At 39.1% G+C, this 12599-nt stretch overlaps 1 protein-coding gene across 7 annotated transcripts in view; it reads left to right on the forward strand.

Moving 5' to 3' along the window:
• The window catches only part of VWDE (von Willebrand factor D and EGF domains), a 41548-nt gene that overhangs the window by 26867 nt on the left and 2082 nt on the right, over positions 1-12599 (forward strand). For 2 of the 7 annotated variants that reach the window (XM_064444519.1, XM_064444521.1), the window contains exons 17-30: positions 1469-1719; positions 1832-2051; positions 2614-2751; positions 3028-3090; positions 4630-5307; positions 5635-5730; positions 5816-5911; positions 6439-6534; positions 7853-7948; positions 8287-8382; positions 8881-8976; positions 9070-9165; positions 10431-10526; positions 11081-11190. In XM_064444519.1, the coding sequence (XP_064300589.1) occupies positions 1469-1719; positions 1832-2051; positions 2614-2751; positions 3028-3090; positions 4630-5307; positions 5635-5730; positions 5816-5911; positions 6439-6534; positions 7853-7948; positions 8287-8382; positions 8881-8976; positions 9070-9165; positions 10431-10526; positions 11081-11190 (2228 nt within the window). Of the gene's footprint in view, positions 1-1468; positions 1720-1831; positions 2052-2613; positions 2752-3027; positions 3091-4629; positions 5308-5634; positions 5731-5815; positions 5912-6438; positions 6535-7852; positions 7949-8286; positions 8383-8880; positions 8977-9069; positions 9166-10332; positions 10527-11080; positions 11191-12599 lie in introns of those variants that run through there. The other 5 variants (XM_064444520.1, XM_064444524.1, XM_064444525.1 and 2 more) reach the window with 5 other exon arrangements.

Below are 12599 nucleotides of genomic sequence, written 5' to 3' on the forward strand. Positions count from 1 at the left end.
TTTGACTTCAGCATTTAGGAAAAAAAAAAGATATTTTCCAAAAATGACTCTGATACCAAACAAGAGGACACAAACTGAATTAAATGGCATGTCATATTTCTAGCCACTTAATATTTGGACATAATCCACATCGATGGCATAGGTACACGGCCTAAACAGATACTTGAAAGTATATCCAGGGCTGTCACACTTCAGTCCAGTTAGAAACCACACTATGAAAAGATAACCCAAGTCTAGATTCATTGTTTTCCTTTTCCATAGTACAAAGATCTAGCCGAGAAGTTGTAACATTTTTTGGCTCAGATCTTAGTCATGGGATATACAAATCATACTGGTCCATTCACCGAATGGTCCATTCATCTGCTTGGATTGCAAAGGGTCCTGTATGAGCGGGACTTCTGGTGCCTGTCTTCCTGAATCTTTTCCTAGTTCAAACTTGTACTGAAAGCCAAGGTAGCTATACCTATTCCAAAAGAATGAAACTTTATTGAAAAGAATGAAATAAAACTCATCCATCAGTCAGGGTGTCAAGGGATTTCCATGTTAAGCCACAGACTGGAATTCAATATTGCCAAAGTCAGAAACGGGAGAAGAATGTAAACCAGGGGCAATTCCCCAAAACCAAGGAGCACAACCTTTTCTCCAGAGTAGATGATATTAGGAACAGGGTGTCAGAATGTAACTGCTGAGATACTGATTACAGCTGCTTCTCCCTTCGTGGTTTCTGCCGTAGTCGGTGGGTTCCTGCTTGGACCGATCACTTCACTGTAACCTAACACCTGGCAATCTTAACCACCTTCTTATGTCCCAACTTCAAAACCTACACTCTCCCCAGGGCTTCTGCTTCCCTTTTTCACAGAACTTGTCCTGGTGCTCGGGTTTTGTTTGTTTTCACCTGGTATCTCTAGAAATCTAGTTACTCCTGCCAAATAGGTTAGAGCTCAGCAGTGCAGGCATCTAAATAGACTAAGATTTACCAGTGAGTGAATTGTTGTGTGGTTGAAATCCTTCCTACAAACAATGAGTGAATAATTTATTCCATTACCTCATGCTCAGTATTGCCAAGATAGTCACTGCAGCCCATTCCCAAGTATTGCTCAACCACATCTATTCATTTGTTAAAGGGAACAGCAATCACCTCTGAGTTTTATCACTTCCTGTACTTTCATCTGCAAACAATCTCTGCATTGTTAAAATACAGTGGTTAAATTTGATAAATTATGAGTTCTTTCTATCTGTCGATGCACTGCATCTTTACAAGCTCTTCCATAGTATAAGTAATTTCTTGGTTATGTTGTTACAGTTATAATGAAAATATCTAGTGTTTTTCCTGTGCCATTCAAATGACATTAGAATTTAAGAAACATAATTGCATGTGGCTTCCGTAATAGAAAGATATGCTCCTTTTAATTTTTATAAGTATATCACAACTTTTGCTTACAAGAGGAAAATATCTCCTTTGTTACAGACAACCAGCCTCCAGTGCTTGAAACTTTTCAGGGTATGCTACAGACTTTTTATGGAGAAGACTTTGTATATCAGTTCTTGGCTTCAGATCCAGAGGGCTCTGCTGTTCATTTCACATTGGATTCTGGTCCAGAAGGTGCCAGTCTTTCCCCATCAGGTCTCCTTGTGTGGAAAGCTGTGTCAATGAATCTCCATAAATTAACATTTTCTTTGACAGATGACTGCAATGCAAAGACTAAGGTAGAAATAGAGGTAATGAATATTACAGTAAAATGAGACCTACTAGTAAGATGTTTAAGATATCTAATTACAAAACTGATTGCTAGTTCATTAAAAATACTGTCTTACTGGATATGTCTTGTAGGTCAGTGTAAAATCGTGTGATTGCCAAAATAATGGCTCGTGTGTGACAGACATTAATTTCCCACCTGGAAGTGGAAGATATCTTTGCGTGTGTGTAGCTGGATTTGAAGGTGATCTCTGTCAAGTGAATACTGATGACTGTGAACTTAACCAGTGTGGTATTGGCAGGTGCGTGGATGGAATAAACAGCTATTACTGTGAATGTCCACCTGCACTTCAAGGTAAATTGCTACTTCAGTTACATACATTTATCACATTCAATGATAAATAGGAGTTTCTAATTTTATGTCTACATTTTAAAAAATTTTTTTTGACTGTAAATAGCATATTGTTAGAGCATGAGGAAATTTTATGGTCTTGCGATAAAGTTATATGATATACTTCAAGATTTTTCTTGCATGAATACAGTGGTTGTTTATATCATGAGAGCAAAGTTCCATTGTTTTCCTCCTCAGCAGTAAACTAAGCAACACGGTGAAACATAGGAGTGATGAGAGTGGTTACAGTGTGATTCCTCCTTTGCCTGCAGATACACATGTAGTCCCCACAGCCCATCTTCTCTGTATTCCACAATAAGCAAGATACTTGATATTAGGTGAAAAAAATGTGAATAGCAAACCTAGTCAGCTGTACTTGTTAGATGTACTGAAATACTTTGTTGCAGTTGATAGATGCCCCTTTTGTATTTCATCACTTGCATACATTCTGCTTTTATCTTCTATAAACACTGTCAAAGTCTGGTGACACCGTATTATTAAAAAAAAAATCTGTATTTCAATGCAGGTAAAAATTGTCAAGATGATGTAGATGAATGTGTATCCAGTCCTTGCTTCCCTGGTGTATTTTGCTTCAATACTTTTGGTTCTTACTATTGTGCTCCATGCCCAAATAATCTGCAAGGAGATGGGATGTCATGCTATGGTAAAATTATTTGTTTTTCAGAAGAATGCTATTATCTTATTGTCATTCAGATAAAGTATCTCTGGTTGTGCTTCATGTTTCTAACAATAACTTAGAAGTCTTCAGTAGTCAGCAAAACAACAAAACTGTGTCTCTGTTGTTGGCTGGGACAGAATCTCAGTTGATGACAACATCAGGCTGCACTGGGTCATGGTTTTTCCTGCATGATTTTCATAATATGAGCAGTTAATGAAACAAAAGTAACTACTAATGTGCCTTCACATTTTTTGTTTTTAGAAAGCTTTGAAGACACTAATGTTGAACGAAAGGATTCCACAGGAGAAATTGGAGGAAATAAAGGTGATTTTTTTTCATGAAGAAAATAGAATTTCTGATTCACATACTGATAAGAATATAGCTGGCAAATAAAGGTTCTAGTCAGTTTTATGTTATTCACTTTAATTTTTCAGTTTGACTCAATTCATTACTGGGTTGTATTCTGATCTGAAAAATGAGACTGAAATGCCAATATCACCAAATCCCTTAGGTCAGTCAAGTCATTTTATTGACAGTGCGATGTATGACATTCTTACCGTTGCCTTTTGTTTTTGTGACTAACCACTGACATAAAATAGGTAACATGGGGATAGGGACATCTGTTATGAGATAAGCAAAAGTTTATGGCATTATATTGAATGCCATTTTCCTACTTTAACTCAAAGGAAAGGTGAAGGATATGGTAGATGAATGTCTTAATTCTAAAACTCTGTAAACTCTGTTGCTGGCTTTTCTAGCTCTGTGCCTGCTGGGGCTTTCTTTAAAGGAAATTCTCGTGTCTCATGTGTCTTTTCCCTTTACCTCTGAATTGTTAGTGGGGGAGGAGGAAAGATCTCTCAGTCCATTGCCAGTGCTGGATAATTCTTCATTGGCTGCACAATGGTTTGCTTTTCAGCAGTGGGAGACAGCACTCTGTGATAAGATTCAGTAAAGTTTAACCTTTTGTAGACCATTTTCTGGTACCATTCTAAATGGGGCTAGGGACAGAGCTTAAGTTAGGTTGGATAATCTCCTCCAGTTTCATTCCTCCTCTGCCCCATGATGCTAAAAGCTCATAGGTGGCATTCTGCTGTTCTGGGATTACAGTGCAATATTCCTTTCCACAGACCACCTGCTTTTCCTGGGCAGAATATGAAGAACTTTTCATTCACTTTTCAGTCCTTTAATGAGGAGGCTGAGTCAGTCTCTGTTGCTTATAAAACATCCCGGTAATACAGTATGAAACATCGCACTACTAAAACCCATGCAGAAACTTTAAGAAAGTTGATTAAAAAGTTTGGAGAGTAAAACATGGCAATACTTTTGCTACAAGGTGGTGGATTATTCACCTGAAATAATGTCCATGGTCCATTAGTAAGTATAAACATGTACATACTTGTGATTAAACACCTGCTTCTAGACTCTAGGCTTATTACTAGCACTTAGACACACTGGTGAACCATATCTTTTCTTTCAACTCTTTCAGTTATCTAGTTGGGAGCAGTATATGGAGCTGGTAATTTGTGCCGACATTAAAGCTTTTTATTGACCCAGTATGAGAAAATCTCTGCTCTTTGCCTCATACAGATAGTGCTTTCTCCTTATCTTCCAGTCAAAGGGCCATGGTAAGGGTGGGAAAGGATATAGCCAGGATACCTTGATGTTCTCCAGTTCTGCCAGTTAGGGGTTAAGTTCTACTGCATACATATATTCTGCTGATGCAGCACATGGAGAGACTTTCTGAAGCACAGAATGAATGGGCTGTACATTTTTCTGCTCAGAAGATGGTCCCCACTCTCAGAAGGAAAAAAAGTCTCATAATATTCCCATGCTTTTCCCCCCTTTCTTTCAAACGTGCTGTAGGTTTTCAACAGTCATCCTTTGAGAAGGTTTTAAGCATCTCAAGCTATATTCCCAGTTCTACAGATGTCCCCAAAAGATCTGTTTCTATAGAAGTGGTCAGCAGCAGCATTCCACCAGCCTCCACAGTAAGAACTATGACCACTTGGGAGTCCCTTAATTCTCAGAGAAGTGCTTCTGTACAACCTGCTGTTACTGGAACGGTTGCTCGTGCTCTCAGCGCCATCAGTGGTCGCGTTGCTAACATGGAAAGGAGTTCTTCAGTATATGCTGTGATGACTGCATCTTCAAGGAGCCACGCTGTATCACCTGCAAAGAAAACAAGGGCACAAGCGGAGACCCACAGCTATTTTGAGACCAGCAGGAACACTTCTAGCAGCAGAACAAATATAAGCAAAGGGCTTGCTTTGCCAAGCAAAGCATTCAAAGGTGGAAATGCTCACAGAGTTCAGCACCTATTAGCCAGGCATAAAGCGAGTCCTTTACCTTTTGTCCTTGTTGAAGTCACTGTCCCACCAAAAATGCTTCCTGAAGAATTGAGTGAAATAGTGATTCCTGAAGCAGTAACCTGTGCCGATTTACCCTGTTTTCCTGGTGTACCTTGTGAGCCAAGTCAGAGTGGAAGCGTCAAGTGCGGTCGTTGTCCTTATGGTTATTATGGAGATGGTTTCACCTGCAGAGGTATTGCACATGACGGCACTAAACACTTTGCAGAAAAGAATCTTGTGACGTCTTTGTAACTTGAAAGTACATTGTTACCGTGTGATCAGTGAAATGCATAGAGAATTGAATTTTCTCACATTATTAATTTTGGCATAGCCTACAAGCTTTTAGTTGTATGGATGCACTTTAAAATATTGTTCTGGTGTGTTTTGGGCTCTGCACTTATGAGCAGGGACCTAATGGATTCTACGTGATCTGTTCATTATGTTAGGCAAGACACAGTTGTGTTGAAATGCCACTTTCATTTTCCTTATTCCTTTCTTTGATTTCTTTATTGCCTTTCAGCAAGATGTAGACAAACTTGTGGCAAAAATATGGAGTGTGTGGCACCCAATATTTGCAAATGCAAGCCTGGTTATGCTGGTTATAACTGTCAGGCTGGTGAGTATAGCATTTTGATTTAGCCTGTGGAAACTCATATCCACAAATTAATGATCTGAAGATGACTGCTGATTTTTTTGTACAGCTCTGTGCCGACCTGATTGCAAGAACCATGGGAAGTGCATTAAGCCCAATGTCTGTGAATGTCTACCAGGATACAGTGGCTCTGCTTGTGAGGAAGGTAAATAGAATAATTTTTGCTTTCGAATCCATAAATACCCAAAGGATGCTGTAAATAACTTCCATGGCTCTTTGTTCTGACAGCAAAGAGGTGTGTTCATTTTACTTTTACTGTAACAGAACTCTCGAGCAACGTGTTGGTATATACTGTACTTTTTTTGCTATGCACTGTGGGTTTTGCTTGTGACTGGCTATTCCTAAATTTAGCTTTCACAGGAAGTAGAGGAGTTCATCAGTGAATGTAGATGCCTCTAAGCTAAGCAGTCCCGAAGAGTGGGAAGTCCTGTCTGGAAATTGTCTCAGAATGCTTTTCTTCAGAGTAACCATTGCTGTTGGGACTCTGTGCACCCCGTTAGAATTAAGTTCTTGTTACTTATTCTTGTTAAAAGGCATTGCATACGTTTCCTTATTTTATTTCCAGTTCATTGCTCGCTGTTAAGTATTAACATTTCCCTTTCTCTAAAGCATAACCAATCCATGCATCTTTTTAGAGGTGATATCTTGAACAACATAATTCTGTATCTGCAGCACATTGTAAACCACCCTGTCAAAATGGAGGCACATGCTTGGCCAGAAATCTCTGCACCTGCCCATATGGTTTTGTGGGACCAAGATGTGATACAAGTAAGCAAAAAGGCACGAGAAAAGAATACAGAACATTTCTCTTGTTCTTCAGGAGCAAGAAATCAAACTATGGTTTAAATTTTCTATGAACTCTGTCTAATGGTAGCAAATGACATAACACCTGTGCCTCTTTGAAGGCTCCTGTATTTGGGCTTTTTGAACATCGGTTAGTATTTACACACAACTTTGAAAACATAATGTATAATAAAAATTGCAAATAGCTTATTTATCATTCATGAATGTGGAAACATTGAGCACGTTGCGTGTGTGATACTACCTTCAGAACAAACACAGATATTTAATATGTCCTTACCACTCTTTAACTTCAATCATCTTAAACTGGTTAGGCGCTGGGATACATTCAGAAGTTGGTATCAGTGAATGGGAGGTCAGACAAACTGGGATACAGGAAAGCTGAATTCAGAACCACATTATGGGGTCTTTTTCTTTTTTTCTTTTTTCTTTTTTTTTTTTTTTAACCTGGCATGAAAATTAGAAAACATGCTGTGATCATAGCTGAGAAATTTGAATTAGTCTCACAAATCGTCTTTTACATATTGAATTCTACATGCTGCAATTTGGCAACTCCAAATTTTGCATAATTTCACACTGGTAATTTTTGTCATTTAGAGAGACCAAATTCAGACATGCCATTCATATATCTCATTCACCTGAATGTGCCACTGCATTATTGACCCTGAATTGAGAAAGTCCTTTGTTCGTCTCCTCCTCAAATCCCAGGACTTTTCATTCTCAGTTTTCTTGCTCTAGTTTCAATTGTGACACAAAAGAATTCTGCTCTTTGTTAAGCAATCCTAAAGAGAATGAGATGTTGTCCTGAAGAAGTGATTCATGTTTTTACACAGCCATGATACTTCAATGTTTTTCTTGTTAGTGTCGAGTCACTCTATGCACGCAGCTGCACTTGCTGAAGTGATGGAGAACACTTGAGTGAACTTCCTTGGAGTCCATCAAATCCATCACATAACATGGTCCATTTTTCTCTTACTATTGAACTTCCCATTTTTTTTAGAATCTATTTGAAAATTTCTAGGTTTTTAACACTGAATATAAGCAGACCATGGAAAATTACATGGAAAGACATTTTATTTACCTGGTGCTAGCTTTTTATGGCTTTGAGACTGGATAAATCTATTCAGCAATGCCTCTCCAACTTCAAAGGTGGAATTGTATGTTAATTCCAGTGTTAATATTTGGGAAAGAACTGAAAAATTAATGAAGCATAATTTGTAACGTATCTCTCTCTCTCTCCCCCTGCACCTTCTACTTTGTTTTTGCCCAACTTCTTGGATGGTAGTGGTTTGCAACAGACACTGTGAAAACGGTGGTGAATGTCTTACTCCAGACATCTGCCAGTGTAAACCTGGGTGGTACGGACCTACATGCAGCACAGGTAACACTCCTGCAACTTCTGTGTTCCTGGGACAGTGTCTGTATGACCTCCCATAGTCTGAAATTTGGAACGGCATGGTTCAGACAGCAGCGCCGGGTGGCTGCTGACTGCCGCAGAGCCCCCACACTCCCTCTTGTCTCTGCATGTTAGTCCTGCTGCCAGTAGCACCTCTGGAAGGTCTAATACTGATCCTAAAATTTTGGGTGGAGATTTTGTGTGAGTGGTGTTACCTGCAGTTATCGTAGGTGTTTAATTCCTGTCCTTGCAAAAGAAGCACATATTTTATAGACTTTATTTGGATGTCATGCTTCCCGCTCTTCCTGACCTTGTTTCTGCAGCAATGTGTGACCCTGTGTGTCTCAATGGAGGTTCCTGTACTAAGCCAGATGTTTGCCTCTGTCCACATGGATTCTTTGGTGCCCAGTGTCAGAACGGTAATCTTTTTTTTTTTTTTTTCTTTTTTGTATCTTTTGTCCCCCTTCTCCCATCTTAGCTGCCATTATGAGGAAATCTGTGAGGAGGCAAAATTCACAATCACGTCATGTACCTGAGAAGTGGTGCAAAACAGAGATTACATTACTTTTTAGATTTTATGACTGATTTAGTGAATGTCCAAGGAGAAGGGAGACTTGCCTTCTCTTTGACTCAACTTCTGAGCTGTTTTCTACCAGTTCCATTGTATATTATGTAATCTGGTTACTCATGTACACATACAGTTGCCAACCTTGACCCCTTTCTATCTGATTTTTGTCTTTACTATTGACATAGGCACCAATCTTCATTAACATGATTTTTATGAGACAGGCCTGATAGTGCAGAACATCCATATAAGCTGTCAGAATGTTTCTGTTGCACTCTTGTTTCCTCAAAGTATATTGCCAAGTCAAACCAAATGCAAACTACAGCCTTTTCCTCCTGTTTGTATCTTTTAGCTGTCTGCAGCCCACCTTGTAAGAACAATGGTCATTGCATGAGAAATAATGTCTGTACTTGCCCTGAGGGGTACACAGGCAGAAGATGTGAAAAAAGTAAGCCAGTGTTAAAATCCTTCCAGGATGCAAATTAACCAATATTCTGTAATCAGTTAAATGTATTAAACAGCAGATGTCTTTGATTTTAAGGTGTCTGTGAGCCAAGGTGCATGAACGGAGGACGGTGCGTAGGGCCAAATGTTTGCTCTTGCCCTTCAGGATGGAGAGGAAAAAGATGCAACACTCGTAAGTATGATGTAGTTAACAGGAGAGCCATACCTTCAAAATAGTATGTGACTAAAGGACAGCTCTATGTACACAAGTAATATGAAGTTAGTGCCAAAGAACTCAAGAATATACCCACATTGGAAAAATAATGGTCTATAACTTGGCAGCAAAATTTTGGATGGAGAACTAATACCATGCAGTTCTTAGGCTTAATCATGAGACCAAAATATCTTTTAAATTCTAGTATAGTAAATAATAGTTGTTTCTTAATTCTTGTCTAAATAAGAAATGTCTGTATTTCTGCAAGAGCTGAGTCAATGAAGTGAAAGAATTTCAATTTGTGCTGTAGGACATAAAAGCAGATATAATAGAAAAAGAAGTACAGTGAAAGACTGGAAAACTGTGGAAACAGTGGGAAATGATGGAATGGAAGATGCAATGGGCACAAGCTCTTTAGGAAAGGTAGAAATAGGACTGTGATAGTAGCACAGCTGTGGGTCACATTGTACCTTAATGAAGTTATTGATGATGCATAAATAAAATGTCGCAGCATGGATAAAAGCACAGTCTGTATGAAAATCAGCATGAGGATGGATGGTGGAAATCCAATAGATAAAGTCTGTCATAGTACCCACCTGAGGCTCGGATATTGATATGGCCAATGAGCTCTCTAATGGCACGGAGGAAAAAGTTTTCCCTGTATTACTTTCTGTAATTATTGGAAGGTTGTATTGAAAAATATTTTACCCATATTGACAGGGGTGAGATATTCTTGGACACTGTGGAACAGGGGTTTGATTACCAACTAGTTAGTTAACCAATGAGAAACAATAGTGGTTTAGATTATTGCTTAATAAGCAAGGATGAGTGTGCAGAAAAATGGGTCATAGAAAATAACTTTGGATCAAACGTTCATGAGTTGATTCACTGTGTGTTAAATTGCATGACAGACAAAAGATCTCTCACTGAGGTGTGGGTTTTAGAAAGATAAATTTGGAAAAAACAAAGCCATTTAGTGGCACTGACTTAATTCAGTATTTCAGGCTTTTGTAGCAATCTGTGATGCATCAGAACATCTCAACATGTGCTTTGGCTGTAGGGCTTTTGTTTCTAGTTGCTTGTCGTCTTTAATATCCTGTTGATCTTAGTTGGATTTTCAGTGAAGATGATGTGACTCTTGTGTAGGGAAAGCACTCAACCTCTCGTGGGCATCCTGAAATGTAAATAATAAGTAAAAGTAATCACTTGGGATATAACAAAACTTTGTGATGACGTCTGTGCAGCAATCTGTCTTCAGGAATGTAAGAACGGTGGGGAGTGTATTGGACCGAGTACGTGTCATTGTCCTCCGCAGTGGGAAGGAATCCAGTGTCAAACACGTAAGAATGATGTGACCTGAACCCTCTTGCTTCAGCACAGTTAAGAATGGTTAAGCAATACACAGTGCCTAGAAGTCCTGTACCTTGGTTGTACGTTAATCTGTGTCAAAGGCAGGAAAACGTAGAGATTCCCGTGCCCGTTCTGAAGCCCTCCAGAATATGACGGTACTCTGGGACCACGGCAGTACGCAGCGGCTTGCTCTAACACTGTACGCTGCTGCAACAGCCCTGAGAGGCCATTGTAATAGCTTCAAATAGTAAGATGCATTAAAAAATGCCTTTACTCTTGTCCCTGTCTCAGCTTCATTCATGCCCTCAGCATGTTCCCATATGAAATCTGCACCTTCGCATAAGGGGAATGGGATAGGCATAAAAGCATCATTGGCTCCACATGACACTGAAGTCTCCTTACACAGAGAAGTGTTTCCCTGTGAAAACACCTACCAAGTTCTCAGCTCCTATAAGCAGGCAGAATAAGGATACAGAGATAGTAGCTTTTCCTTCACCAAGTTGTTTTCATGAATAAAGCCACATATGAACCTCTCTCGTTTTAGCTGTGTGCAACCAGAAGTGTCTGTTTGGAGGCAAGTGTGTATTGCCTAACGTATGCTCTTGTCGTCCTGGTTATACTGGAGTCCTCTGTGGGAAGAAAATTCAGGTACAGGTACAGTCACGACACCGTCACAGATACAGCATTTGCGAGTCATCATCTAGGCTACGCTTGTCCAGTGAAGCAGCATGAAATACACCACATGTGTTTGTCTAATTTCTTCCTTTCAGTCTCCAGTGGGGGAAAAACCATAAAATTCCTAAGAGCTATCCCAGTCATTTATAGGCTCTCATACTTGCAGAATTGTTCCCGACACCTAAAGAAGATACCCTTTGTTTCAAATGAAGCTGCTTCTCTCTTGTCATTCCCTAAGCAGCTGCAGCAGAAATTGATAACTGTGCTCTTCATAAAAACCACTGTTCTCTTTTACAGCATCTGGCCCCATTTTGGGAAAGAGTATCCCACTGCTGACTTTCTTAGCTTGCGGCAAGTCAAGCCCTGATCTTTTTCAGTTAACTAACAACAATGTCACTCAATGTCATCCCTGTTTTATACAAATGTTATACAAATGTTCCTTATCCCCAGCGTTACTTCGGGAATAGCCTTACTCTTTTGCATCACAGCGAACGATTTTGCCACGTGATCTGTTGTATTCCTTTGCCTGAGCGCTGACAGTCATTCACTGAAGTAATTTAATTAAACATGTCATTACAACTAACAACTTTGTGACGTCTGAGTAGAAAGCATTCTGTTCTTCTCGCATCATCTGTGATGTTTCTCCTTTAATTTCACCCTATCTAGACACCCTTCTGGTGCCAGCAGAACTCAGTTGGTGGGCTTGGGACATAGCCTAGCTGATTTTAGCACTGCTTGCTGGTGCTGTTCCTTTACATTCATCTTTAATTCCATGCCGCTATTCACGCCTGTACTGTGTTTATTTTAAAAAAAAAAATTTAGTTCTTTAGTCTCCTGCTTCAACTAGACTAGCATATTCTATCCTTCCCATCTTTCCTTTCTTTTTAGTACTTTGCCATATTATGTCTTTTAATGTAAAACCTATATTGTGACAGGGAGATGTGCAAGCATTTTTGGTGAGAAATGGGTAAAAAACGGGGAAGACAATAATGGTTTAACTTTCATCCAGCCTCAGTTTCTCCCACTTAGAACTACAGGGAGTTCAGATCCATTTTTTACTTTACCAAGTCCAATATATGCCAATACCATTTCTGTTCAGATAGCAGATAACTTGCTAGAGATGGGCAAATATGTTTAAGAAATTGAAAAAATAAATGCTCATACACATCTTGAAAATATAAAACTACATATCCTATGATAAGACTATAATGTTTGCAATATGGATTTCCAAAATGTGACCTAAAAAAAGGAAATAATTTTGATTTAAATGTTTACATAAATATACCCTGCAAAGCATTAATGTATTTTTAAGCCAGAAGATATGTTGCTGATGAGTCATAGTGCTGTATCACGCACTGACCAAAATGGCACATTGCCTTAAAAGAACC

This window comes from Phalacrocorax carbo, chromosome 2 (assembly GCF_963921805.1).
Source record: "Phalacrocorax carbo chromosome 2, bPhaCar2.1, whole genome shotgun sequence".
Lineage (NCBI taxonomy): Eukaryota > Metazoa > Chordata > Aves > Suliformes > Phalacrocoracidae > Phalacrocorax > Phalacrocorax carbo.